Here is a 26,595-nt window from a genome sequence, read left to right as displayed (position 1 = left end):
CAAGTTGGTTTGCTACATTTGCTAATGAGAAAGACGGAAATATTATTAAATCACGGGGAGTTACGGTGTTTGAAACGGGAGAAACGTTAGAGGACAATGTTGTTTGGTGAGAAACGTTAGAGGACAATGTTGTTTGGTGAGAAACGTTAGAGGACAATGTTGTTTGGTGAGAAACGTTAGAGGACAATGTTGTTTGGTGAGAAACGTTAGAGGACAATGTTGTTTGGTGAGAAACGTGAGTTGAAAACTATTGAAAGCAAGGATGAAGTGATACCGGTTATAACTGAGTTGTTAGATGTTGAAGACGAACACTGAAGGTTATGTTATAAAACATTTGTGAAACGCAAAATTACTAGGTAAAGATTGCAGCAAAGTCTCGTCAGTCCTATACTAATATTAATCGATATATGATTGGTAATATTAAGAATATCTGGCAGGATGGTGGGAACAAAGAGCAGACGAAAATTTGGGTGCTTTGGGACTGTGTAACTGATAGGAGATTTGAACACTTCAAATCTTGAGATCTTAACAGAAAGGATTGTCAAGAAAAAGGTAGAGAGTTGAAAAGATGAAATGCTACAGTCTAATCAGAACAACTGAAGATAAATACACAAGTTCATTTTTTGGAGCATAACAACATGTTGAATCACCGTGATTTGCTGTTCGCTTCAAAATTGCATGCCAGGTTCCGTAAATGTTGCCTCGAAATCGACACCAGCACTCAATAATGCAAACATTATCAAGCAAAAGATGATAAGGAAGACTATTCCAGCGATAATTATGCACGCCGTTGTGGGTGAACCTTCCAGTGAACAACAATAGCATCTGAAACAGACCCATTTTTCAGGGAATTCAACACTACTGCAGAACTGAAATGGTAAGGTTCCGGTTTACGGAGGACAGTAAAGATGATAATGGTAAATGGTAAAAGAAAATTTAACACTGCTTCTCCTTGCTCCTAAATAGAATAAAAGGCTATGCAGATCGGATGAATAACAACATATCATTTACTCGTCCTCTTTGAGGCCAGCTTTGATCATTTTCCTGGCACGTCTTCTCAACCGCTCCTTTCTAGTTAAATTCCTCTTATCAGTGCCATACATTGATATGTCATACATCGATACGTTACCCAAATCTCCCATTGTCTATAGATAACATGTGTGACAAATACTCTTCACATAGAAAATCTCGAATTGCTATTCCATCTTCAAATTCCTTGCATTCATCATTTTGACATACGAGATACTTTTACCACTCCAAGTATTTTTAATTTTTTTCAAAGAAAAAAAGCATACGCGATACTTTTACTACTTCAATTTTTGCTTACCGTGTCTCCCATTACGGAACTGAAAAGAATGAATTAGTAGTATATCTTCAAAATCCTTTTCATCTTAATGTTTTGCAACCACTTATGTTCTTTTTCTCTTACATATATTTTAATAAATCTAACAATCATGAACACAAGAAAAATTCCTTTTTTTTTTTCTTTTTTGAATATTCTGCTATAGTTACCTAAAGTCAACAATTTATAACTTGAAAAGAGCTCTATGGCGATCAAAAAAAAAAAGCATAAATTCAAAATCAGTCTACCAAAACGAAAATAACTTTGATTTTTAATTTATCGCATCATTCGTCTTAAAATTTTCTAACCATTTTATTGAATTTAATTTTCAACTATTTTATTCGAATTCAGTTCTTAAATTTGTGATAAGAATGAACACATCACTAACGTCATTATTTCACTTGATAAATGCACTCTTCTTTTTATTAACTCTGAAATATCTGATAAAATATTTTTAAAAGAAAACAGCTAACTAAAAAAGAATAAAGCTAAATCCCATAAACGTGTACAAAATGCTCACGTTTTTCTGTCCACGGCCGAATCTAACGTTCACGTCGTTACAATTAAGGAAAGATTATTAAATAAAATAAAAATGACCCTTTTATATTATAGATAAAAGGCTATACTGTTATCAAAATTTGCTATTAAGCCTTTTTCATTTTACGAAATAAATATGCAAATTATAAGCATAAAATGGAATAAGTGGAGATTGCCAAAAAAACCGAAATAATTTTTAATACAAATTGGTATGTTATTGTTATAATTAAGATATCTCGAAATTGGTAAAATAAGGACGTTGGTAAAATAATGAACATTTGAATAGAAGATAATAAATCTCAAATTTAACTTGAAAAATTATAAATAAGGTGGTAAGTCATTATTTTTCACTTTTTAAGCCATCAATGAAAGTGTTTCGAAAGAATTCTTTCATTTGTAATGGTTTAGAATGCAAATAACTTCTAGTCAGACAGTGAAATTTATTTGCAGTTACAAACTATCGTAAACAATTGCGTTATATAAAGGAGAAATAATTCATAGATTATTCCAACAACTTATTCTCTTTCGACTTACAGTAATTGTGCACTTCATCAAATTCTCATCTACAACAATCTCAACCTACCCTAACTTATTCTTCTGTGGACGAAAAAGAGCAACTTGACTATGAATTCTCTAATTATTATTATAACATTTATAAGCAATAAAATTCCCTTTAATTATTCAAAAAGGACTTATTTCATTACGTCGAACGAAGCAAAAAACTTCCGTTATGGAAATAAAAAGAAATGAAAGTAAGCTTCACAAATCAATATTCCATTTTTCTTTTTAAGTTCTTTGATTAGTTATTTGTTTATTATGATTATGTTGACTTTCTTTGATTTTTTTACAACTCATTTGTAAAAAATAATTTATCTGAAACATATAATAAATCCAGCCATTAATTTATTTTCGATATCATTATATAGAAGTGAAAAAGCAAAAAGATTTTGTATCATTTAATATCCAGTTTTTTAGTAATATATAGTATTTTTCCGTAAACTACTACAAAACATTCCATAATGTTTACCTATGTAGTAGATATTAATGAATATAAATAAACCAACATTAAATTATAATTCAAGTTAAAATTTGGAAAAGTTTTTTGCTGAAAAATTTGTTAAGCAAAATTTTTAGAGTAGTCTTACCCAAATTCACTAAACTATAATGTTTGCAGAGAAGTAGCTAAATACAGGACTTCTAGGAAAAATTTGCTCAACCACCTTATTTTAATTAATATGGAATGTCTGTTTTTAGTCAACTGCAATATGTAAATCGGTTGCTAGTATATTTGTAACAATATCCAGTGAGGTGATCTAATTAGATTTGATGATATCACAAAAATAAGGTGAGAGTGATGAATTTATAATAGTTCAGTCACTCCCATACATTAAACAATTTTTACATTGTCACATATTATGAAACATTTAGCCATAGACAAAACGCAATGTTCGAAACTCATCCATTTGAGCTCGATTTTCCTGAAAAAAAAAATAGACTGGACTTGAGATATATTCTTAAATTACATCAAAACATCCATGACTCATAATATATATATTAAAATTTTCAACAATTTCCACGTTAATATTGGTTGTTATTTGATAAAATGTAAATTTTGAGTGTCTTCCTTTATTTTACAATTCAATATTAACATGTTTCAATGCACTAGAAGCTTCTTTAAGGTCGAAAATAAAAAGAGTGAAACACAAAAAAAGAAAATAAATAATTTCTTACATAAGTACAAATTTTCCAAATATATTGAATTATGATGAAAAAAGGAAATTCATTTTTTTCTTTTATTATTTTCATCTTAAATATTTCGATCTTAAAAAGTGCATTGAAACATGTTAATACTGAAGCAATTAAAATGTGCATCAGCACGCAAATTTCCTGTATTAAATGAATACGTCTAGTATGTTCACTGGAAACAAAGAAGTCAACTCATAATTACCGACTAATTCTGAATTGATCTGAAAATTAAAAAGTGCTAAACAACCAAATTGAATATTGTTCAAATAAGATAAACAACCACGACACGGGTGTATACTAAATGTCAACTCATAAATAAAGCAGCAACAAAAAACGTTTGACAAGAATATCATACCGTTAGAGTCATTATGTTCTGCATATAACGGATAAAATGGGCGCAAGTTTTCTTCAAAACTCATTTCGTAGCCAGACATTTCAATATTTTGCAATGGCTCTGGCCTAACATGTTTTGCAACTTCCTTTACAGGTTTCTTTGGTATTATATTCAAAGTAACATCTATAAAATAAAAAATTTATAAAATGTCAAACAGTATTCCATCTATCAAATAAAAAAAGAATTTAGGCTTATTCTATAGACTGCATTTTTGAAGGAAGTGCAGGAATTCAGTCACCATTCTACTGAAACTTTTAAAGGCTGACTTGTTTCAAGTTTTCCAAAGATAGGAAAACATTTCGATCAAACGTAACATTCTCCTTACCACTGCCTTTAATAGACTATTGTGATAGCTAATTGGAAGGGTTAATGTGAGATTTGAATTTAGGGCTTCCAAATGATGAGAATAATATTGAGTCTGATGTAGTAAGCTGTTATACTTAAATATATAATATTACTTAACTGCATAATTTTTGATTATTTCTGATTAGTCAATGCAACATAACTATATAATATAATAAGCAAACAGAAATCGAAAAGACACTTTTTAGATCTTCTAAAAGAGCATTATTTGTTTATGTTATGATTACTGAAAGCAGGAAAACTGGTGAGTATGTTCAATCATACTCCCACATGATCACATTCCATGGGCGTAATTAAATAATCTATGATGAGAATTTCTACTTTTTGCTGCCAGCAAGAACTTAGAAAAGAAACATACTGTTAGTATTATTTTGTGAAAGCTGCTCATTCTTGAAAAAGCTCCTTGCACTTATTGATGGAAGTACTGCTTTTTCGGCATCAATTTTATTTTGAGCTATGTTCAAAAACTGATTGTCTGCACATCTATTTTCAAGATACACTGCTGCTGCGTCCTCTATGAACAATTCAGGCACATCAAAACGATTCTGCGACGAGATGATACATTCCTGCATTTTCAAATCTCCAATATAAACTTTAATAAATTTTTAATTTTACTACAACTAGAAAGTAACTAGTTAAACGAACTTTGGCCTACTTTCTCTTTTGGATAATAAATAGCTGCTTTGCAAAAGACATTGTTTTGAATTAATGAAATAGCACAAGCTTTCCGACATTGCATTCGCGATACATTCTCATAGAACTCGTCAACAACACCAACTAATACTCTGCCGTGAAATTCTTTAAAACACGCTTTTGTAAGAAGTATCGTTTGAACTTCCGTACGACCTGCAAAGTTCCCGTCAAGGTAAGATATAACTTGAAGTGCTCTATGACCCAATAATCTATATATTTAGTGGTAAAACATAAAAATTCGATGTGGAAGCGTAACAATGTCTATTAAAATGTCGAGGTCTCAGAAAAAACTGATACAGAATCATGTTCCAAATGTAAAATTATCAAAATAAGCAGATGATATAAAAAAGTTCATGTTCAAAACACTAGTAAAATAACTTACGTCGACATTTTCTAAAAAAGTTTATTGTATCGTGATCGCTGAATTCATCCCTTTCGATTTTCTGACCACTTATAAGTAAACAAAGATTTTTATTAGTAATATATATGACTGACCTAAATAAATCAAATATAAAACGACTACATTGGTTTCATATAAAACTCACGCAAAACCATAATCAGGCTAAGCCTCAATACTAGTTGCACAGTGCATTAAATGACCAAAGAATATTAGTAATTTAATAAAGATTTACATTTACAGTTGTAAACTCACGAGCACTGGCTGCTGCTTATTAGAAGACATTCTCGTTTGCACTGTTTTATATCAGCACGTAATGAAATATGCAAAACACCGCTAAATGAATGATTTGTAGGTTCCATATGACATTTTTGCTGCACTGTCCCTACATTTGTTGTAGCGCACACCAAAAATAACAACACTAACATATGTAACTGTAAAACACAGCATAACTGCTTCTTCAATAAAAATTATTAACAAAAAATTACTCTTGGACATGTCGAGACAGGACATTTCGTTAATTTCACTTCGGATTCAAAAACATTAATTCAAGAAACACAAGAAAAAGAAAGAACACCGATATTTTAAATAACCAGTTATTGTAAATACTAAAACAGAAACTAAAAACAAACAAATAGCAGCTGTTATGTCCTTCACCATCAAATCATAAATGTAGTACAAAGGCTGAGGAAAAACTAGACTATTTCTGAAAACGCGGACAACAGTACTGCTGTTTGCAATGTTTGCAAGTACTTATAGATAAAAGTGATTTCTACATCCTTGAACATTAGATCAAATTTGAAATTTAGAAAGACTATCATGTTTAACTGAAATAGTTTGCAAATGAATGACGAAATGCAGCAAGGATAAAGATTTTCTTTAGCAAGAATTTGTTACTGTGTAAAGTTTATTCGCAAAAGTCTGTTAAGTCTTCAATCTTATCCAGCGAAATCTGAGAAATAATTTCCCTCGCTTGCTTATTTTATGCTACGCAGTACTGCAAAATCAATTTTTGAATTTTATTATCAAATCCTTTACTAGCATTGTTAGAAAGTAGTACTCGAAGAAATAACTGATAAAGTGAAAAAGTGAGAAGTTATTTCTCGATAATGCTGCTAAAAAATAAACGGACATTCAAAGAACTCCTATGCCGAAAAAACTAATAAACTGTGCGAACCAACAGTAAAGTAATAAAATTTTTTATTGATGCGTCAAATGAAAGAATTTAACAAAAAACTCGAAAAGACTATATTTCGTCTAAACATTACAACTGTTTACAGTAAGAATAAAGAAACACAATTAATTTTAGCAATTCGCGCAGGCTATGTAGTTCCACTAAAATCAACTATACGTAGAATTAAGTTAGATCAACGCAAAAAAGGGCTTTCTGTTCGAAGGTGTATATATCAAGCTGAATCAAATGTCAGCGGCTAGTATCGATAGAAGCGGTAATATAGCACTGCTTGCTGTCAATTCGTCCAGAAAATGCAGTCGATCAACTAAATGTAAATATTTTATAAATTTAAATTAAATTTATTGAATTCAAAGTCTTAGTGAAGTAAAGATTGAAAAAATTAAGATTCATAGTAACTTGTAACAATAACAGAACAAGATATGCTAGGATTTAGTTTCGATAAGTTTAGTTAATGTTCTACAACAGTTGAAAATCTATTTCTATTTATAACGATGGGAAGGCATATGATAATCTTCTTTTAAAAAAGTAGAAAACTACAGATAAGTTAGGTTATATCAGGAAGCGAAGAAATTATGTAATAGTAACATGGAAAGCGTCGAAGATATTCATCAAGTAAGTGTGACTGTGTTAAAACTATTTCAGCAAGGAAATGTCGGCGCTGCACCATACTTAACAATTTAAATATTTCCAGCAGAGGTGTTAACAAACTTTCCACAATTCCACATCCCCATCGATAATACACCTGAAAATGCTACATCTGAACTGGATATTTCATTCATGATGAATGAGACGGTAAATGCTAGTTTTAAAAGCAGCGGCAATGCACTTAAAGTATTTTAATTATCCATATGAAAGGTCTAATAAAAAAAAAAGAAAGTCATTTCAGTCATTTCTCGTGGCAAATGTTTTAAGTTTGTACCGTCTTCATGACATGCAACATATGTGCAGCTTCTTTACAGTGTCCATAAATTATTCGATAATAAAGAGCAATCCGTATTAATTCTGGTCTCAGTAAGAGTAAGCTTGCAAAATTGTGAAATATCCAGACTTGTGGTGCACCTAAAGAATATTGATAATGTATTAAGACAAAGTATTATGAATGAATAACATTCAACTACATTTTTTGCTAAATTCTTGAAAGTTTTCACTTTAAATCTTTTAATAAGATATTCCAAGAAAGCCAATATATTGACTAATACTTGTTATTTCTTCCATTAAAGTGAAAATTTCAGAATCACTCCAGGAAAATTCCGACTTCAGTTCCATTGTTTTCACAAGACAACAAAGATTTGATGACAATGGCTTGATAATTTGGATGCACTGATTTCTGGTGAAAATTGTCTCTGAGAGCATATACCAATCAATTCGTCCTAAATCAATTTTATTTCCTATATGCTCAAACTAGGCTTTTTTCTACATTACTTTTAATATGAATTTATTTCAACTGGAATGAGTTATGAATTTCCTAATTATAATAACTTATTATGCACAATTCTTCCGCTTCCCCTTAGTGGTAAATCTTACAGTGAGTAACACAAACAATTTTTCAGAATGTTCCTCCTCATAATAAACTAATTATTTTCGTCCTGTATTATTTAGAAAACTCAATTTAAATTTATAACAAACCCTCGCCATGAATATATTTTACAGGGCCGAACAAGAGCATGAATAGTCGCCCTTGTTCTGCAACACTTTTCTGAGTGCGTAGAAGCACAGAAAGCCAAAATCCTTGCTCTGATTCGGACTCTGCTAGCTGATCAATGAAGAAACCATGAAATCGTTGTCGAATCTCGAAATATTTCATATTTGTCATAACGATAGCTATGGAACCGATGATACAGAGAAATCTATATGAAAATGACTGTTTGTTTCAGCAGAATGCTGAAAAGAAGAATAGAAAGAATAACTTACTTCCATTTCAAGTTGATAGTGCTTGCCAACTTTATCAGACATTACGACAGTAAGCAATCGTGTTAAATCGGTGAAACGTATAACGGAATCTAAAAATTCGCTGCATGCCTTACGATCCCAATTTTCGTAGAACTGCAAATGAATAAGATGAAAAAACCATAGATTCTGAAAAAAATCACTTTATAAACATAAAGCCATTTAAGCCATGACATCATGAAATAATGAAATCCTTACTCCGGAAAAACACTGTCCCCAAATTGTGTGACTGTCGACTGACTTATTCTGAAAAATGAGAACTGTTGTTTGTTCGGTTAATTCAGTTTAAAAATATTTTTAAGTTGTAGAAGAAATAGCTGAACGTTTGGAAACAACAATAGTATACCATCAAATAAAAATGACGCATAAAATTTCTTCTTTCTCGAGCAGGCCAAAATATTGTACACATCTTCAGCAAGTTTCCTGAAATGGTAGTATTCCTTCTGAAATTGATCTGACCGAATTTATTTAATAACTAGAACAACCATACTGATATCATGGAAAAGTATTAAATAACAGAAACAAAAAATTATTATAAAAGGTTTGAGAACAATTAATTACAAGTTTCTATCCTTAGGAAAAGCCATAAGAATAGAGAAAAAAAAGCCTTCTTAACAAAATAAAAATGCATAAACAGAAAACTGATTTCACTTTCAAAACTGTTCTAACCATTATTTGATTTAATTCATCAGCTAACACAGTATGTGATATTAAAGCTGGGTGGTTGAGGTTATTATATAAATCAAAAGAACTCTCCTAACGATTAGTAGTCACTACTAACATCATATCGATCTCCATAAAGATAATACGTCAAATCTAATCAGTTTGTCTGTTAGCTGCTAATGGTGTTCTTCACTAGAACTGAAAAAATACCCCAAGCATAGCTATTGCTTCGTGTCTTGCGAGACAAGCCTTCATGCTCCACGACTTCGCATTCAAATCTTGACGCATCAGTTAATATGTATTTGCAAATTGCATTATTAAGAGCGTGACATGTCAAGCTTACATACTTCAGTTCATGAACTAAAATTCGAGATATGACATCTTTTATTTTATGAATTAATTCAATTATATTACAATCTTATTTAGATTCAGTGCGTAAAATTGCAGTAAAATCTCATAACTTTTTCGGAAACCCAGTGAAGTCTCACAAAAGCGCAAAATATCCATCAAAGGAACCTATCATCCAACTACCGAAAAGATTACCTGAAAGGTAACGGAACACTAACTGGACGATTCCATCAGGTAAAGATATGTGAGATCCAATAGTGCCATCGAATAAGTACATAAATCCTCGTTCTGATCCATATTCCAGCAGTTCATTATTCTTGAAAATCATGATTAAATTTTCTAATAAGTAATTTGGATTCTAAATTGGTCATCATACCAACGTACACATATCTATCCTAGCTAGAAAATAGTGCATAAGGCTAAATCAACAGATGGAAAAGAAAACATATTAGAATTATCTGATACTATTCCTCCTGTTCTTAAAGCTTAACTTTAACAAGCAAGGCTCATATTGTACTCTTTAGTCCAATTTGTACCAAAGATGAATCTTGCCAAAACCTTTCATGATATGATTTGTAACCAAACATCAAAAACCTTATTCTGAATCAATTAATATAATATACTGATGGTACTATATATATAATACCATTAGTATACTTCAGTTTGCTATTAATGTTGAAGATAATCTTGAATTGAAACATTTTATGGGTTCTTTGCATGATATTAGAAAGATATTTTCAGCTTTTTCTAGCTTGCATTTGTCAAAATTAAAAAAAAAAAAAGTATAATGATAATCAAATAGCCATTATGAATATATACTTCATCTCATAGAATTCAAGAGAGTAATTACATAATTCAACAAATAATTTAACTAATATCATAGGCTTGATTGATTGACACTTGCAAGAATTGAGAGAGGCTCATCTCTTTTTTGTATTGCAGAAAAATGAAAAAATGATAAAGGATAACCTACACAAACCGATGTGCAGCGTCCAGTGTTCATCACCGTCGATAACTTTCAGCCTTATATTGATTTCACTTCACGTTCCTGCACACTTCCCACCTTGAAATTTCGCTTGCAAACAATAGTCCTAACATGAATGCTTACACTAGCCGTAAGAAAAATAAGGTGGAACAGATTACAAATAATCTGAGAATATTTCGTACAAAGAACGCTTCCACCCGACATGACGTAAAACACGCGAATAAATTAGCAGGTACCACAGCAGTAGACCTGTACGAGACGAACTACATGAGAGCAGCCATTTGAGATGGTCGAGACAAGATAGGGAAAGAGAGGGGATTTGTACTGGTATGCTATGAATATTGCGTGGGAGGGGGGTACGTGCAATGAGCTCTTTTCCATTATGTCATGTAACAATAGCCGTATTGAGGCGGTGACAGTCAGTCAGTCTAGATAAATTCTGCTTGGCTTATTGTCCTCTTACTCACTACTTTTCACATCGAATCTTCCCAATGACTGTGTATAAAAGGAATCTGCAACTATTCATTTTATTAACTTATTCTCTGTACTGTTTCAAATAATATTGCATATCAGTTGGAACTGAAAAATTGTTGCATTTGTAGAAGTGGCCAAGTTTAAGAATCACAACTCTGAAATTATTCAAGTTTTTTTCCGCAACTACCTGTTCCCATATTTTCAACAAGCCGGTCAAATTGTTCGCTTTCCCTGAAAAGCAAATGACTGCAATCACGTTAAGAAAATTTTTCATAAAACTGAATAATACAGATAATTTTAGATCAAGTGGAAAGGAAGGATACCATGAATTTCGATTAAACTTCCATATATTCGAGCTCGTGACTTATCAGTCAATTTGAATAATTCATGAGCATTCATAAATGATTCCAAAATAGCGGGCTAAAAAAAATGAAGTCGAGTGTAGGAAATGAAATAGTGATATTATTTGTCAACGTTTAAAAACATCTTAAAATTCAAATTTTTACCTCCTTTTCTCTCTTAGAAGCTGGAAGTTTTTCAACACTCATATATGATTGTATTCACTGCTTATGAATTGTTGTTCACTAACTTTTGTTCACTTTCCTTGATGAGAAATGAAAGGGAGACGAGAAAGATTTATCATAACACGAAGAAAAAAAGTAAAAGTATAATATAATCGCTAGATTCCTCACTAACCTTTTTACATTTGCGTGTCAAATTACATATGAATTCTACGTCTTCCGTTGATATGTTGTAGTTTTGTTTCTGAATAATAAATGAAATAAATGACTTACATGAAAACTGAATCGATTCATTTCAGAGGGTCACTTCAGAATAAAAAGTGGATAAAGTTAGATTAGAAAAGGAATGAAAATTGAATACAAAGATACCCTTAGAAAATCCACAAACTGTATATGAAGTTCTTCCATGAGAAATACAGAACCCAAAATGCAGATTTGCTGCAGACGACTTTCTATACTTCCGTTGATGATTTCTACTGCTGAAAGAGAATTTATAATATATGTATCCCGACTAAAACATACCTTACTAGTTTCAAGTTCGAGTCACTAGATAACTCGGGAATGTCTAAGGTGTGTAAAATTAAAATTAAGAAAGCCAAAAGCGTATAAAAACATAGTGTTGTGAAGGAATTGGTAAAAATAGATTAAAATTGCAACCTTCCTGAAATAATTCATCATTCTTTTTGAAGGCTGACCAGAGCACAAAAAATGCTGTACTCGATAATGAGCCATGTTTTCCGTAATGAGAAAAATAATCAAATTCTTCAATCGCTTTCTTTACTTGATTCCTGCAGTATCTCAAGGTTTCTCATTCGAAATTTTCATTCATGAAGAAAAGAGTTCCTACGACGGCTGGAAAATAAATTTGAGAATTCAAAAATGATGAGGTAAATAGTGGAATTGCTATTAATACTATGTTAAAATGAAACAGAAATCTGAAATCACCAGACTCTACACAGTAAATTCCAAATTCAAAGAAAAGTACAATATGAGAATGAAATTATGAGAAATAAAGTAAGCAAGAATGAATGCAACCTTATCAACTGGGACAAACTGGGAAAATGTGACAATGCAAAATGAAATGAAATAGAATAGTGTATGCATCACCTCTCTGACATCATTTAATACATAGGCTGAGTTCAGAAATCAGTCTTTTTTGCATTTCTTCTCGCTTCACATACAGAATGAAAAAACGAAGTGATCTAGGCAAGTTGACAATTCTTCTAAGTTTAAATAAACATGTCTAATAGAAATAAACGCTTTTGCCTTTTAGGAATAGTGAGACGTTCCGAAAGCGCATTACTGGAACGAAAAAAGAAAGTATGGAAATTCTTAGAAAAATACATTGAGGTATGATCAAATAAATATACTTTTGAAGCGCATAAAATCTAATATCTAATTCTAACTACATTTATTAATAATTAGAATAAAAAGACTTTGCAAACTTTTAACTTGAACCCGCATGAGTAATTCATTCAATACTTGATAAAGCTAGGTTTTGGATATCTAGGAATAAGTGGTCCTAAAAATTTATATAAATTATAGAAGTTGTTGGTGGCTCCTGAAAATAATATGAATTCAATGATAACATTATCCGAAGTGCGTGAGGTATGCTTGCGATGTCGAGAAACATTCAGGATGGAAAGCACTCTACTTCGTATAGATCCGCCCATTTATATTTTGGGCGATATACACGGACAATTCCCGGTGATTCACTTTTCATCCGAACATATTTTCCCAAATTTGTCACGTCTTCCGATGTATAAACAAAGAATAGCAAATTGAATTTTACAGGATTTAGTGAAAATCATCTCAAAAATAGGCACACCGCCACGTAAACGTTATTTATTCATGGGTGATTACGTGGATCGAGGACAGTGGAGTCTTGAAACTGTCTCACTATTAATGGCGTACAAGGTTTTTTCAAACCCTTAAAAGATAACTTACAAAGTATTTCGTTCCAATCCTTTAAAGTTCCATAATTTTAATAGTCACTTCCATGACAAATATTATTCGGTAATAAATTGAACTAAACATTTCTTTCCGACTTGAAATCACAAGTTCTACATGATACATAGGTTCGCTACCCGAAACATCTTTATATGCTTCGTGGCAATCATGAAACACGTGCTGTAAACAGAATATACGGTTTTTTTGAGGAATGCGTTCAACGATTCCCAAACAAGAATGCCGGAACTCAACTATGGACATTATACCAACATGCATAACATTTTTCTCAAAAATTTTCTTTTCTTAAATATACTTATTAAGATACATTTAAGAAAACTATCATATGAATCGATAACATTATAAAAATCTGCTCCAATGATTAAAATAGGAAAAATAACTAATATCTTCAAGAGAAATGGGTCGATAACATCACTGTTGAATGAGAATATGTCAATCAGCATGAAGCATGACAGTTGACAGTTGACATAAAGTTGAGATAAATTCTACATCACTTTAGGAGAAAAACAGAAGCATCCTGATTGGGAATAAACAATAAAGCAAACTTTAGACTTTCAACTGTATGCCATTCGCAGCCCTGATTGGCGAACGCATATTCGCAGCACATGGGGGAATTTCTGAAGATCTTCTTAACTGGAATCAATTCGAACGAATTTGCAGACCAACAGATATTACTGACATTGGATTCATCAACGATCTCATATGGGCCGACCCTGGTAATTTCCCGGGAAAATATATTCAAAGCCCCCGCGGAGTCTCACAGGTACAACATCTCCAATAGATGTGACTACTAAGTGACAGGCAGTAACGCATATAGCTAGCTAACAGAGAGATTTTGAAAAACAAACTTTTTTTTTTGGTATACAAACTAACTGGTAAGGACTTAACGTAGATTTCAATGGAGCAAATTTCGAGATTAAATAACAACTACTGGAAACTATTCCTTATAAAACATTAAATAAAGGAACGTTTAGCTTTTCGGAAAGCAAGCAACCGAAGAATTTCAACAAAAACTAAACATTGATCTTATTATCAGAGGTCATCAAGTATGCCATGATTTCACTACAGAGCCTATTCATATGACTTAAAGCTTTCTTCAATTTACCACTAATTAGCTTTCATAATAAATCACTGAACCATTATTAAATTACTTATCATTCGATGCCGGACATCATTACTACAGCGTAATGCGTCAGTCATACGGTTCATTTGTTTTGAACCAAGATTTAAACATCTCTATGACCCAAATGCAACAGTTAGGAAACACTGAGATCATTTTCAATTTTTCATTACATTTCTATGGAAGGGAAATAAATCAGAAAGTAAAAAATTGGAGGGCAAGGAAGTGAAAATGGAAGAGAAAAACAAGGCAAATGGAGATGTGACGAAAAAATTGTTACTACTAAAATTAAAACATTGACTCTTTTATGATTTATTGTTCTAAGTTTAGACTTTCAATTTGAACTACAGAGGTTCTATAATCTTGGAGTAAGGACTTAATAAACAATATTTGCCACTGTTCCTCAAACTATTATTGTCATTTTCATCCTTGCGTTTTTTTACAAAGTTAGCAAAAAATAACAGAACAGAGGAACTGGATAAAGAAATTCTTTTATTACAGGTCGCTCAAGAAGGATTCGAATTCCTTCACGATAGAAAGTGTTTAACAATATTTTCTGCTCCATATTACTGTGGCGAACTGAACAATAAAGCTGGAATATTATATGTAGCTGAATCTTTACACTGCACAATATATCAATTCAGGTTAGTAATAATACCTTCAATTTTTGTCTACAATTAAAAACCCAGCAGCGAGTTTCAAATAGTTTTGGACATAGCCATCAATAATTTTCCTCTCTCTTATAAGATTACTAGTTCTAAGTTCCTCACAAGTCTGTTAAAAATCTGCAGAGACATCGAACTGGTAGGTAATTAATGTTGCTTAAGTACATTTAAGCACAAATACAGTCAATATCTACTCACAAAATTCTTAATCACCAAGTACCACTTTTATATCTGGATCTTGTGTTAAGTGAACAAAGACAACAAATGTATGACGAGAAATTGAATAAAAACAAGCAGTTAAGTAATGAAAAAAGTAAATAAACACAGGGGTGCAAAAAAAGTAAATAAACACAGGGGTGCAAAAAAAGTGGGACGACATGGTAAATGTGATACGCCACAAAATAAGGAGGAAAAACCGAAAGCCAAACATGATGAATTGCTGAAAAAGGCCGTATCCATAAATGACAAGCAAAAGGAAAACGCAGAGAAACAAAAAAAATCTATGGAGCAGAGGAAAACAGAATTTGAATCATTAAATGTAGTAATTGATGATGAGAAGATATTCAATAGGAAATTAAGTGAAAACAAGAAAAAGAAAGATAGTGATTCAGCAATGGATGAAAAGAATAAAGAATATGATTGGAAAACGCAGGATGAATGAATAAGGAACAACCATCATACGTACCTACGTAATTCCATATATATATATATATATTATGCTAACCATCTGTATTTTACTTTACCAAAAGATCATTACAAACGATAAAATTCCTATAAGATCAGATAATGAAACTTACTTCTTGAGTAAATCCAGTATGAAGATTCTGAAAACACAATCTTTCACTTTGCAAAGCCTTAAATCAATAAGACGACAGTAGAAATGACGAGCTATTTCATATGCGTCTCCGCCCATATTATCAAAAATTCGACGTACAGCTCCTTCCACTTGTTCATCCATTAGTGATGCTTCTCCTGCTAAAAATAATTGATATATGTAACAAAATAATTACCGTAGTACACTAATAAGAAAATTATTAATACGGAAAATAAAGAAAAAAAAAATAAAAAGCCCAATCTAAATAGAAAAAGACAAACCAAATCTTAATTCTGCACCATGAGTCATGTAATGCATTTCCAGAACTTTTTCCCCTTCTTTCCAGCCAAGATGAATTGTTACAACTGATGCCAACTTGACAGCCATGAAATCGGGCACTTTTGCTTTCATCTTGCTTAAATAATTATTATACAATAGCCAAGAAGTCGGGTACTTTTGCTTTTATCTTGCTTAAATAATTTTTATACAATATTTACGAGCAGGAAAAGAACTGTTAATTAACAATGAGAATCCCGGAAAACTTACAGATCATTAAAATGATTTATAGCTCTTTGCACCTCAGCTCTAGTAAATGAACGACTTCCTTTCATGATTTCATTGAATGTATCTTTCACCATAGACTGGAATTTAGTTCTGCATTTAAATAGATATAAACATCTGCAGTGGCATGTATACCCAATAAAATGTTTGAAAAAGTGAGCACTCACTAACTCACAAAGGCACGACTTATAAATATTACTTTGAAGCAATTCCAAGTCAACAAAAAAATTTGTAGATTTTAAATTAGTATTACAAAACCTTTCATAGCTAGTACACAAGGAAATCTGATTGCTGATTTTTGCGGCTTTTCCGGATCAGATTTTGCAACTACAGCTACACATAAGTATATAATTTAAACTGCTCACATCTGCAGTCCAACCGTGCTTTTTCCACCGAACACAGGTCATTTCATTTCGTGACGCTTGGGAACTCATTGCTTTTTCAAAGTTTTTGACAGGAATACGATGCATGTCCATCGAAACCTGAGACCGAGATAGGGACAAGATTCCCGAGACTCGATTGAACTTCAGTAAATTTCGCGTCACCATAGCAACTTCGACATCATTTTTCCAAATGCAATTTAAATTACTTCGAGAAATTCTAAGAAAATTTATGTTTCATTATGGTTCTTCATTATGGGACTTTCAAAATCTGAAATATCATTCGTAAAAAGTAAAATCCGAAATTATCTTTCCAAAATGAATGAACAAAAAGACTGTCCCCAAATGCCTTAAGAAACATTTCTTCCATTTTCACTCTGATTTTTAAATGAAAAAAATAACTTTTTATTTACCTGAATTTATAAAACAATGTAAAATATACAGACAAACGATTAAAAAGAAATTACAGCTGTAAATTAGATTTAAAAACTTAAACCATGAATTTCTTCTTCAAAGCATGGCATCAAGACACACATAATTCGGAAAAGACGGTAGTAGACCCAGAACATACAAAATTGTCAATATCGTTGCGTTCGTAGTTTCTACTTCAGATAAATGGTGATAGAGCGGTTGAAGAAATTCTATTTCAATTATTTAAAATCACGAACAGTTGAAGTAAGATTCTGAGTTGGCACATTTTCATTATTAATAATATCAAAATTCTGCTCTTTCAATTTCAGTAGTAATGAATTCATTTCCGGAGTCAGTCCTTTTCCAATACCATTTAATCTCTCTTCAATCAGGTTAATCATCGCTTTATTTTTCCGCTTAACTGCAATATAAACATATAGAAAAAAATATATGATTTATTCAATAATTTGCTAAATATTCGAGCTATTCAAGAACATAAAATATGCGAGTGATGAACTATGATGTACATCTGGCATGACGAATTTTAACTGGGAAATATTTCTCTTAAGCTAGAAATTAAAAACATATTTACCAAAAAAAGTAACTATCTTGGAAATAGCATTTTCCAAATCTCGTTGTTCCAGATTCCTATTTGGAGTGCACAGCTCGAATAAATCAAGGATAACGTCTATCTGTAATTTTTTTATTAGAATCAAAACTTAACCAGAGAAATTTCAATTTACAATAAAAAAACAATTCAATTTGCAGGAAAAAATATCATAAAATTCTAGAGCGCACCCGGTTTAAATCGATTTCGCGATCAATATAATAATTAAGCTTCGCACTAGAAAGTCGGAAACTATTACTCTGAAAAACAGTTGAAGGTACAGCATTTAGTTAAATTCATAAATCGAAGTATGTGGCTGCAACTTTCAACAACAAAATAAAAAATGAGCGTACGTCTATTTGGGTAGCACTAAATTTGCAATACGAAATAGTGAGACATCTCTATTGTTCTGCTGTCATTTAAAAATGCTCCGGAATACTACTCACCTGTACCAGTCTCATTGCGTGCGTTTTTTTACACCGCTCTAATAAAGCAATGCAAAAGTCAGCTAGTGATGATTCCTTGCCATGATAAGTTGTAATCAAATTAAGCACTGGAAGATAATCGCTTGTTTAACTTCAAAGAAATTATCTGATGCTAACAGTTAAACACTATCTTAAATAATTTTATTGGAACGGCCTAAAAAGCATTAAGAAAGAAAGAAAAAGTAAACAAAAATTTCCATGTGTTCACGAAAAGAATGAAGAAGAACGAGACCTTCGGAAATGATCATTGTATCATCTCTTTCAATTGCTGCACCCATCAAATCAAATTGACCAAACACCGAATTTTTTTGAGCACTTATTATTTTTAATAAATCCAGAGCTTGACTCAGGTTACCCCTGAAAGAAAAAAATCTAACAAATTCATTTCTTGCAAGACTTGACCATTTCAGTCTCTTGCAATTTCAATCTTTCTACAAAAAGGTTTTGTATAAATGTTCTCACTAGAAAAAGCTGAATGTTATGCACGAAAAATAAATAAAATTTACTTTTCGACTAATTCGTGGAATGCGTTAACTCTTGTGCTATATAAAAGCTCTTGTTTAATATTTAAATGCAGATCCAGTATCTTACTCGTTTCATTTAGGAACACCATTCGCGTATCTGATGCATCCGACGAATCGTACTACAGCGAATAAGAAATAACAAACATTTTCATTTTAGAAACTGTATTTTACTCAAATCTGTTAATGACTTGATTAAAAATCACAGATAATCTGTGAATAATAGAAGATATTTGTCCTGTTAAATTGTCAGCATATAGAAAAAGATTGTTATTTTTAATGCCAACTTTTGCAACCAAATTCCTCCTACTGTAAAAAAAAAAAAGAAAATCTAACAGTGATAAGCACATGATAGGAGAGATCTTCATGAAGCTCGTTAAGTCTCATAAGAACGCATTTGAACTGATTCATCATTTTCGAAAAATATAATTTCTCAGCCAACAACAACCCTATAGATGGAGATATATGCTGCAACCTGTAAATAAACTAATTTTATTTCAAAATAACGAAAAATTTACTAAATTGAGAGTTTATCGAGGGTGATAAAATCAATATATGAAATTTCACTGCGTTGATAAAAATGACAGAACAGCCTGGAAATCTAAGTTGGGTCAATTCAGAATTCTTTTAGCATTATGCAAAAATGAGATCCAGTCTAAATGAAAAAGCTACCCAATAGCCCAAATTTTCTCTGCCCTTTCCAAATCACCACAATCAAGTGCATTCTTTAATTCGACTTCCATGCGTTTTTGACTCCCATTTCCTATCTTTCCTACAGGCTTTTGTCTAATACCATGACTTGTTGCTACCTACAATTCAAAAATGTTATACCTCAGCAAAAATATAGAAACTGTTTTAAAGAGGATATATTGTCAAATGAAAACATCGTTCCTTAAATAAATAAACGCCTAAAATTAAGAATTTATTGAAGATATTATACAAAAAGCAAGAAAAACCACCCTGTCAAAAATGATTAATTTCTCATCTGTGTAATGTTTACTTCTTCAAACTTCTGGATCCAAAAATAAGTCCTGAGAATCTAAATTTCATATGGCGTTAAACTTTTTTTAAAAAAGCCAATGCAGGGAAGAAATTACGCCAATAAAAAATGAAAACAAAACAGAAGACTGAAATCACATGCGGTTTTACTTTTTCTGATAATTTAGTTACAAACTGCTTCTTTGACAGTTCACCCTTCCGGTCAAGAGTTTGTAAAAGATCGTCCTTATCGATTTTCCGAAGAACAATTCGTTTATCAGCAGACCACAATTCACACATCACTTTGACTTTATTCAAATCCCCCGCAACGATGGCTGCTTTGATTATTTGCACACCTTTTCCATATTGACGATTACTGCTTACACCGGGCACTAAAATAGTTGAACCTCCCTGGAGATGAAAAATTGTTACAAAAAAGAATTCAATAGAGCTGAAAAAACGTTGAAGAGTGTGGGGAAAGTAAGGTAACAACGAAATGGAACATACATGGAAAAAGCAACCGTAAAAGGCAGCAAGCTGAAATAAGATTTTTGTTGTAAATTGACGTGTTGAGAATGAGACTTTTCACTTCTTGATATGGATAAGCATCTCCTGCTGAAGAATTTTTCAAGGCCCTTAAAATGAAGTAAAAGTAATGTCGATTTATGCGAAACATAATAGAAAAAACATAACAGAGGAAAAATAACAGATAATAAGACAGTGATATAAAAACTGATCTACACTAACCCATGCAACAATAGTTGAAGTTGCTGCATTTGTTTCGTTGCCAACAAATAAGTAGTGAGAACATCAACTACGAAACACTGAAGTGGACTGTCATTTTCAATTTTTTTCATCAACTGTGGCAGAGCATTCAAATCTTAAATTAACAACTAATGAAGTTCATTCTTACAATTCATTACTTTGTATTAAATTAACATTTTCAAATGCCTGTTTCAAATACCTATTCTGCAGCTTGTAATATTACTAATAGGTTAGATAACATAAGCTGCAATGAAATACTTCAAGTATTTAAAGCATTTAAACATCATGAAAGAAGAGAAAATTTATATATATATATATATATATATATATATACTGCTAAAATATCTGAATGAAAATAATAGCAGGACTGATGCAAACATGTAAATAATTTATTACCTTTCAAAAGCGGAAGAATAAATAAATCTTTCACATTTGCAAAATATTTGTCACCGCAAGATGCAATTCCAGTGCTCTGAAGGGAACGTGCAATCTCCAACAAATGTTCAACTTTCTTCTCTACTATATCAGTTTTCATCAACTGAAAAAGTTGAAGTTCACATCCAGAAATTCACTAAGTTGCTGTCGAATGATAAGCAAAACAAAACAACCGAATGTGAACCCGGAAGAATAAGTCACTTGTAACCAACACATTAAGCCAGGCATTCTAACGAAAAGCGAGGAAAGTTCATTTCAATTATTATTCATAAATCAGGAAACTTCTCCGTACTATCGTCTATGTATGTTGAGCAGTATTAATAAAGATTATATTTGTGCTTTAGATGGATGTGTGCTAAATGAATTAAACAGAGTTAAATTACATTACTTTAATGTCATTAAAATAATGTCCAACAATTCACCTCTTTGAAATGTAGTACTGCGAGAGGAAGTTGTAAGTGAGGGCGATCATACAGTTCTGCAAAATCATCCCTTCCCTTGTAAATTGCGAAGAGGTCGCGGAAGTTCTTAGGATTATTTAAAGCTACAGAGTTTAAATAAATTCGAAATGGATGCCTGCAACAATTTAATATTTATAAACAAAATGCAAAATACAATTTGAGAAATTACAGATAGACACAAAAAACCTTTACTTCAAGATATTGCATTTCTGGAAGATTGTACACACACTTATAGCATCTGCAATATGCTTCTTTTGAATAGACGATGGGAATAGTCTTGTTAGGATGGACCGTAATTTTAACCTCAAAAAGCAAAGCATAAAATATAGCGACATGATAAATATCTTGATGTAGAACTAAATATGAAGCGCTAAATATACGCTATATTAGATTTGCTAAATTACCAATATTTTTGGAACTGATTGAGATATTTCAATTCTATAATATCACTGATTTAAACTAAAAAGGAAAGAGGGCGCAGAAGGAGAAAAATGTTGCATTCATAAACATTAATCAGAAAGAATAAAATAAACGTACCGTTTTTCAGTATTCGGAATAAAATCAAGCAACAATGCAGCTGCCGTAATATTCTCTTCTTTTTTACTTAAAAATGTGCGGGCTTTACTGTAAACCATGTATCCCCACTGACTATCTACATCTTCTGATAAAGATGGAAGAAGACTTCTTAACTAAAAATAAAATTAGATGGAACTGAAAGCTAAAATTTAGTAAAAAGCTTCTCATTGTTTAAAAAACAGCACATATCATTCGTGCTTTCCATCATTAAAAAGCAATTTCAAAAGTAATGACATATACATACCTTTACAACTGCTTTCAAGTTTCCCTTTTTAGCAAGACAAAATAATAACTCATATATCGAAATCTGGTGTTTTTCCATGAAAGTGTCAATATCCGCAATTTCATCCAGAAACTGAAAGCATCCTTGCCACTAGTGAATAAAGTCTCTCTAGTATTGGTGGTCTCCCTAATACCATAAAAAAAAAAAGAAAGATAATAAAAGTTATCCATTTCTAACCTCTAGAGCATTCTCACCATCAAAGTATTCGGCTTTCGCCAAAGTATATGCCATCTTCAAGCCATCTGCCAAAAATATATTATTTGCAACGTTCTGAAAATCAGAAAATACTTAAAATAGAAAAAATATGATACTAAAATCCCTTTTATGACAAACCCTTACTAAAAGTTAAAAAAGATTATGAGAAATGCTTACTTCAATAACTGATTTTGCTTTTTCATCTTCTCCTGAACTTGTCAAACTATAAACCATAGATTCAAGTACCTGATCGGACAATTTTACTCCAATATTTCTGATATGATTGATTATTTCGCTGAAAACAACACTTCAAATACAAAAAATAGTAAACAATCTGATACTAGGAAAGTAAATGAGCGTCCTACTTCAAGCGACAAGATTCACAAGTACTGTTAGCTGCAGCTGGAATAGTTGTAGTTCAATATAATTAAGAGTTTTTAGATCGCAAAGAGAACTTACCTAATTAGTGATTACTATAGCAAAAGCCTGCGGAAAATTTTTTAAAAAAAGATAAATGCAAATATATGTGTGCAAACATAGGGAGATCATTTTGCAGAAAAAACTCACAATATTCCCTTTAAATCGGCTTTTCGTGCATAAATTCGAGAAAGCTGGCCGTATGTTTGGGCATCAGGAACAAGCCCATCTGACTCGAACTGTTTGAGTGTTTTCACTACATCAACATCTACTCGGTTGTCAATTTGAACAGCAAGCAGAGCATTTCGAGCAGTAATACCTAACATAGCACCTGTAAATATACTAATTTTTCTCGAAATTTACGAGATAACACTCAAAGAATTTTAAAAGTTAAGTCTAACCTAATCTCAAGTTTCTGATTTTCAACTTACATGAATTCAGGTGCGGTCGAGTAATGAAAAATGAAACAAAAGTTAACGAACGGGAAAACAGCAAAACTATAACATTTCGATAACTAATTTGGACTTATACAAAATTCAAATAGTGATAACCGAGAATTTAATTTGACAGACTAGTAAACCAACCTCTTATTTTAAGAATATTAAGTAAACGAATAGTATATTCATTTCTTTGCGCTGCAGACAACATCTGACATCGACATCCAGTGGCACTTATAAGAATAGTAATTTCTGAATCCATCAATTTCTTAACATTGCATTTAGGGTCATTCAGTATATACAGTGCTTTCTCAAGATGTGCTTCCGTAACCAAGTAGTTCCATTCAATGCTGCAAAATTAGTGAATAGAGTGAAATAAGAAGGAAAATAAAAGAAAGGCAAAAGAATTCTAGTGAAAGTGAAAAAATTCATAAAATCCTCTTTCCCCTAATCCATAATTAAGCATGATATTTTCTTAGCTGCAATGATAAGCATTAAAAAAAAAATTTCAGCTTTCCCTGAAAATATCGCAAAAGATTAATTGAGAGAAACAGATTAACCTTTATAAAAACTCGAAAAAAAAGTAAGTTGATGAATTCAAAATATCAATATGATACCCGTCAATAACGTCGTAAATGTTTTTCTGCTGATCGACTTGAAAATCCTTAATATGTTTTTTGAGCAGACTTAGCTCCAAATAGCTCATTTGAGTATGTTGCGACTTATCTAAAGAATCTAGTGGCCATTTTGGGTCGTACGATCCCTAAAAATATACCAGTAGAGTGTTTTGGAAAAGGAGAAACTAAAATATTTACTCCAAAAAAAAAAACAAAAATCTACGAAAATTTGAAGCACCAATGAGTTCGCAATTAATATCGGAGGTCCAACTATTTTAGCAATATCCTGATTGACAGAAGTGGTTCGCTTTGCTATGCTTTCTGTAATTCGCTTCCTGCACAACCTAAAACGGAAATGTTCTTGGTGAAATTATGAAATGACGAAAATGCTGTTTCGAGATAAAGTTATTAATAGTCGATAAAAACATTGTATGAAAACACTTTATAGTATATATATATATTGCATGAAAAAAAAAAAAAAAAGTCAACTATTAAATAGATTATGAAACTATTTTGAAGCTTAAATAAAGACGAATAAGAAATAAATGAATACGATTTTGTTGCCCGACTACTCGCTGCTATAAACATTCTTCAAATTATATGAAGAGAATAACGTCAAACACCCAGAACTGAAAAAAAAAAAATGAATACTAAACATAATTTACAATTAGTAACACATTCAAATTATCTCCAAGCCTTCGAAATAAAAACCACTACTTTGATAAATTCTTTCTTTCTTGACTTGAAATCACAAGTTCTAAATGATACATAGGTTCGCTACCCGAAACATCTTTATATGCTTCGTGGCAATCATGAAACACGTGCTGTAAACAGAATATACGGTTTTTTTGAGGAATGCGTTCAACGATTCCCAAACAAGAATGCCGGAACTCAACTATGGACATTATACCAACATGCATAACATTTTTCTCAAAAATTTTCTTTTCTTAAATATACTTATTAAGATACATTTAAGAAACCTATCATATGAATCGATAACATTATAAAAATCTGCTCCAATGATTAAAATAGGAAAAATAACTAATATCTTCAAGAGAAATGGGTCGATAACATCACTGTTGAATGAGAATATGTCAATCAGCATGAAGCATGACAGTTGACAGTTGACATAAAGTTGAGATAAATTCTACATCACTTTAGGAGAAAAACAGAAGCATCCTGATTGGGAATAAACAATAAAGCAAACTTTAGACTTTCAACTGTATGCCATTCGCAGCCCTGATTGGCGAACGCATATTCGCAGCACATGGGGGAATTTCTGAAGATCTTCTTAACTGGAATCAATTCGAACGAATTTGCAGACCAACAGATATTACTGACATTGGATTCATCAACGATCTCATATGGGCCGACCCTGGTAATTTCCCGGGAAAATATATTCAAAGCCCCCGCGGAGTCTCACAGGTACAACATCTCCAATAGATGTGACTACTAAGTGACAGGCAGTAACGCATATAGCTAGCTAACAGAGAGATTTTGAAAAACAAACTTTTTTTTTTGGTATACAAACTAACTGGTAAGGACTTAACGTAGATTTCAATGGAGCAAATTTCGAGATTAAATAACAACTACTGGAAACTATTCCTTATAAAACATTAAATAAAGGAACGTTTAGCTTTTCGGAAAGCAAGCAACCGAAGAATTTCAACAAAACATTAATCTTACTATAATAAGTGCAGTGGACTGCACAATGCAATTGCTAAGGCGCACTCAAAATTTAACGAGTTCTGAACATCAAATCCCGCTCCATTCATATATCTTTCTTTTGATACAGCTGACTGCCTGGTAAGATACCTGCGAATTTAAATTTTCTATTTCCATCAAAGTGAATAAGTAACGTCCTGTTGATTTACTCGGGTTCTTCCAACAAAATTTCTATTCGTTTTATTTAAATTAATAGCTATGCCTAAACTTGCATTCTCCTTAAAATTCAATTCCAGAATTTATTAATATTACAGACTTAAGCCTTGTAATACTTCCTAAACATTGTTATGCACAATCTAACAAAACGTCAAGCTAAGAAAACTAGAAGCAAGTATGTAAGTTTACATGTGATAAATAAGAAGTAAAATACATCTCACCAAAGTGATATCACGATCATTATACAGATAAGATTGACATACTGTGAAATATTCAGTTCCTGACAACCAGAAAGATAACGCATAGATTGAAAATTTTTTTAAACTTTATTTTAAAATGGGCAATACACAATAGACAGGCTAAGATAATTGAAATGAACAAATTCTTATAAAGCACAATAAGCACTGAAATTT

The 26,595-nt window shown here is 31.8% G+C and overlaps 6 protein-coding genes and 1 pseudogene across 13 annotated transcripts; 2 read left to right on the top strand and 5 right to left on the bottom strand.

The window, feature by feature from the left end:
* Positions 1 to 668: 668 nt before the first annotated feature.
* On the bottom strand, positions 669 to 1,735 carry Bm9952 (Uncharacterized protein; the record flags this gene model as incomplete). The annotated part of the gene is made up of 4 exons (XM_043081914.1): positions 669 to 825; positions 1,012 to 1,145; positions 1,328 to 1,346; positions 1,731 to 1,735. The coding sequence occupies 4 exons, from the start codon at positions 1,733 to 1,735 to the stop codon at positions 669 to 671; spliced, it is 315 nt and encodes a 104-aa protein (XP_042937848.1).
* A 1,599-nt stretch (positions 1,736 to 3,334) lies between these two features.
* Positions 3,335 to 5,900, bottom strand: Bm2255 (Uncharacterized protein; the record flags this gene model as incomplete). Of its 2 annotated transcripts, none has more annotated exons than XM_043081912.1 (6): positions 3,335 to 3,357; positions 3,981 to 4,142; positions 4,741 to 4,948; positions 5,038 to 5,228; positions 5,458 to 5,570; positions 5,728 to 5,900. In XM_043081912.1, the coding sequence occupies 6 exons, from the start codon at positions 5,898 to 5,900 to the stop codon at positions 3,335 to 3,337; spliced, it is 870 nt and encodes a 289-aa protein (XP_042937846.1). The 2 variants fall into 2 exon arrangements, with proteins under 2 accessions (XP_042937846.1, XP_042937847.1); XM_043081913.1 differs by having other exon boundaries at positions 5,458 to 5,525.
* A 988-nt stretch (positions 5,901 to 6,888) lies between these two features.
* On the bottom strand, positions 6,889 to 10,628 carry Bma-prom-1.2 (Uncharacterized protein; the record flags this gene model as incomplete). Of its 2 annotated transcripts, XM_043081910.1 has the most annotated exons (11): positions 6,889 to 6,971; positions 7,253 to 7,409; positions 7,587 to 7,726; positions 7,867 to 8,037; positions 8,294 to 8,456; positions 8,579 to 8,710; positions 8,813 to 8,860; positions 8,961 to 9,037; positions 9,488 to 9,637; positions 9,821 to 9,941; positions 10,599 to 10,628. In XM_043081910.1, the coding sequence occupies 11 exons, from the start codon at positions 10,626 to 10,628 to the stop codon at positions 6,889 to 6,891; spliced, it is 1,272 nt and encodes a 423-aa protein (XP_042937844.1). The 2 variants fall into 2 exon arrangements, with proteins under 2 accessions (XP_042937844.1, XP_042937845.1); XM_043081911.1 differs by lacking the exon at positions 9,488 to 9,637.
* A 455-nt stretch (positions 10,629 to 11,083) lies between these two features.
* Bm476 (Uncharacterized protein) lies at positions 11,084 to 17,281 on the bottom strand (the record flags this gene model as incomplete). Of its 2 annotated transcripts, XM_043081906.1 has the most annotated exons (10): positions 11,084 to 11,122; positions 11,272 to 11,315; positions 11,408 to 11,504; positions 11,781 to 11,849; positions 11,975 to 12,084; positions 12,263 to 12,393; positions 16,156 to 16,333; positions 16,454 to 16,587; positions 16,719 to 16,813; positions 17,099 to 17,281. In XM_043081906.1, the coding sequence occupies 10 exons, from the start codon at positions 17,279 to 17,281 to the stop codon at positions 11,084 to 11,086; spliced, it is 1,080 nt and encodes a 359-aa protein (XP_042937840.1). The 2 variants fall into 2 exon arrangements, with proteins under 2 accessions (XP_042937840.1, XP_001901810.2); XM_001901775.2 differs by lacking the exon at positions 11,084 to 11,122 and having other exon boundaries at positions 11,146 to 11,315.
* Positions 12,845 to 16,019, top strand: Bm7753 (Uncharacterized protein; the record flags this gene model as incomplete). 4 transcript variants are annotated; one of them, XM_043081907.1, is made up of 8 exons in its annotated part: positions 12,845 to 12,955; positions 13,151 to 13,312; positions 13,400 to 13,522; positions 13,684 to 13,827; positions 14,124 to 14,336; positions 14,548 to 14,619; positions 15,195 to 15,337; positions 15,713 to 16,019. In XM_043081907.1, 8 exons carry the CDS (start codon positions 12,845 to 12,847, stop codon positions 16,017 to 16,019), a joined length of 1,275 nt encoding a protein of 424 aa, XP_042937841.1. The 4 variants fall into 4 exon arrangements, with proteins under 4 accessions (XP_042937841.1, XP_042937842.1, XP_001901808.2 ...); XM_043081908.1 differs by having other exon boundaries at positions 15,970 to 15,979; XM_001901773.2 differs by lacking the exon at positions 14,548 to 14,619.
* Positions 13,708 to 25,223, top strand: Bm477 (annotated as a pseudogene). The gene is made up of 2 exons: positions 13,708 to 13,827; positions 25,074 to 25,223. Coding segments are annotated over exons 1-2 (270 nt in total).
* Bma-mma-1 (Uncharacterized protein) lies at positions 17,764 to 24,889 on the bottom strand (the record flags this gene model as incomplete). Its single annotated transcript, XM_043081905.1, has 23 exons — positions 17,764 to 17,945; positions 18,117 to 18,216; positions 18,323 to 18,391; positions 18,578 to 18,684; positions 18,849 to 18,973; positions 19,123 to 19,259; positions 19,474 to 19,612; positions 19,810 to 19,946; positions 20,287 to 20,507; positions 20,623 to 20,750; positions 20,863 to 20,995; positions 21,277 to 21,418; positions 21,738 to 21,891; positions 21,969 to 22,079; positions 22,314 to 22,465; positions 22,597 to 22,707; positions 22,813 to 22,905; positions 23,008 to 23,125; positions 23,398 to 23,578; positions 23,832 to 24,034; positions 24,302 to 24,447; positions 24,540 to 24,645; positions 24,855 to 24,889. The coding sequence occupies 23 exons, from the start codon at positions 24,887 to 24,889 to the stop codon at positions 17,764 to 17,766; spliced, it is 3,030 nt and encodes a 1,009-aa protein (XP_042937839.1).
* Positions 25,224 to 26,595: the final 1,372 nt, after the last annotated feature.

This window comes from Brugia malayi (genome assembly GCF_000002995.4).
Source record: "Brugia malayi strain FR3 genome assembly, contig: Bm_v4_Chr4_scaffold_001, whole genome shotgun sequence".
In the NCBI taxonomy this organism is placed as follows: Eukaryota; Metazoa; Nematoda; class Chromadorea; order Rhabditida; family Onchocercidae; genus Brugia; species Brugia malayi.
The sequence above is the reverse complement of the archived record's forward strand: the minus strand, read 5'-3'. Positions and strand labels throughout refer to the sequence as shown.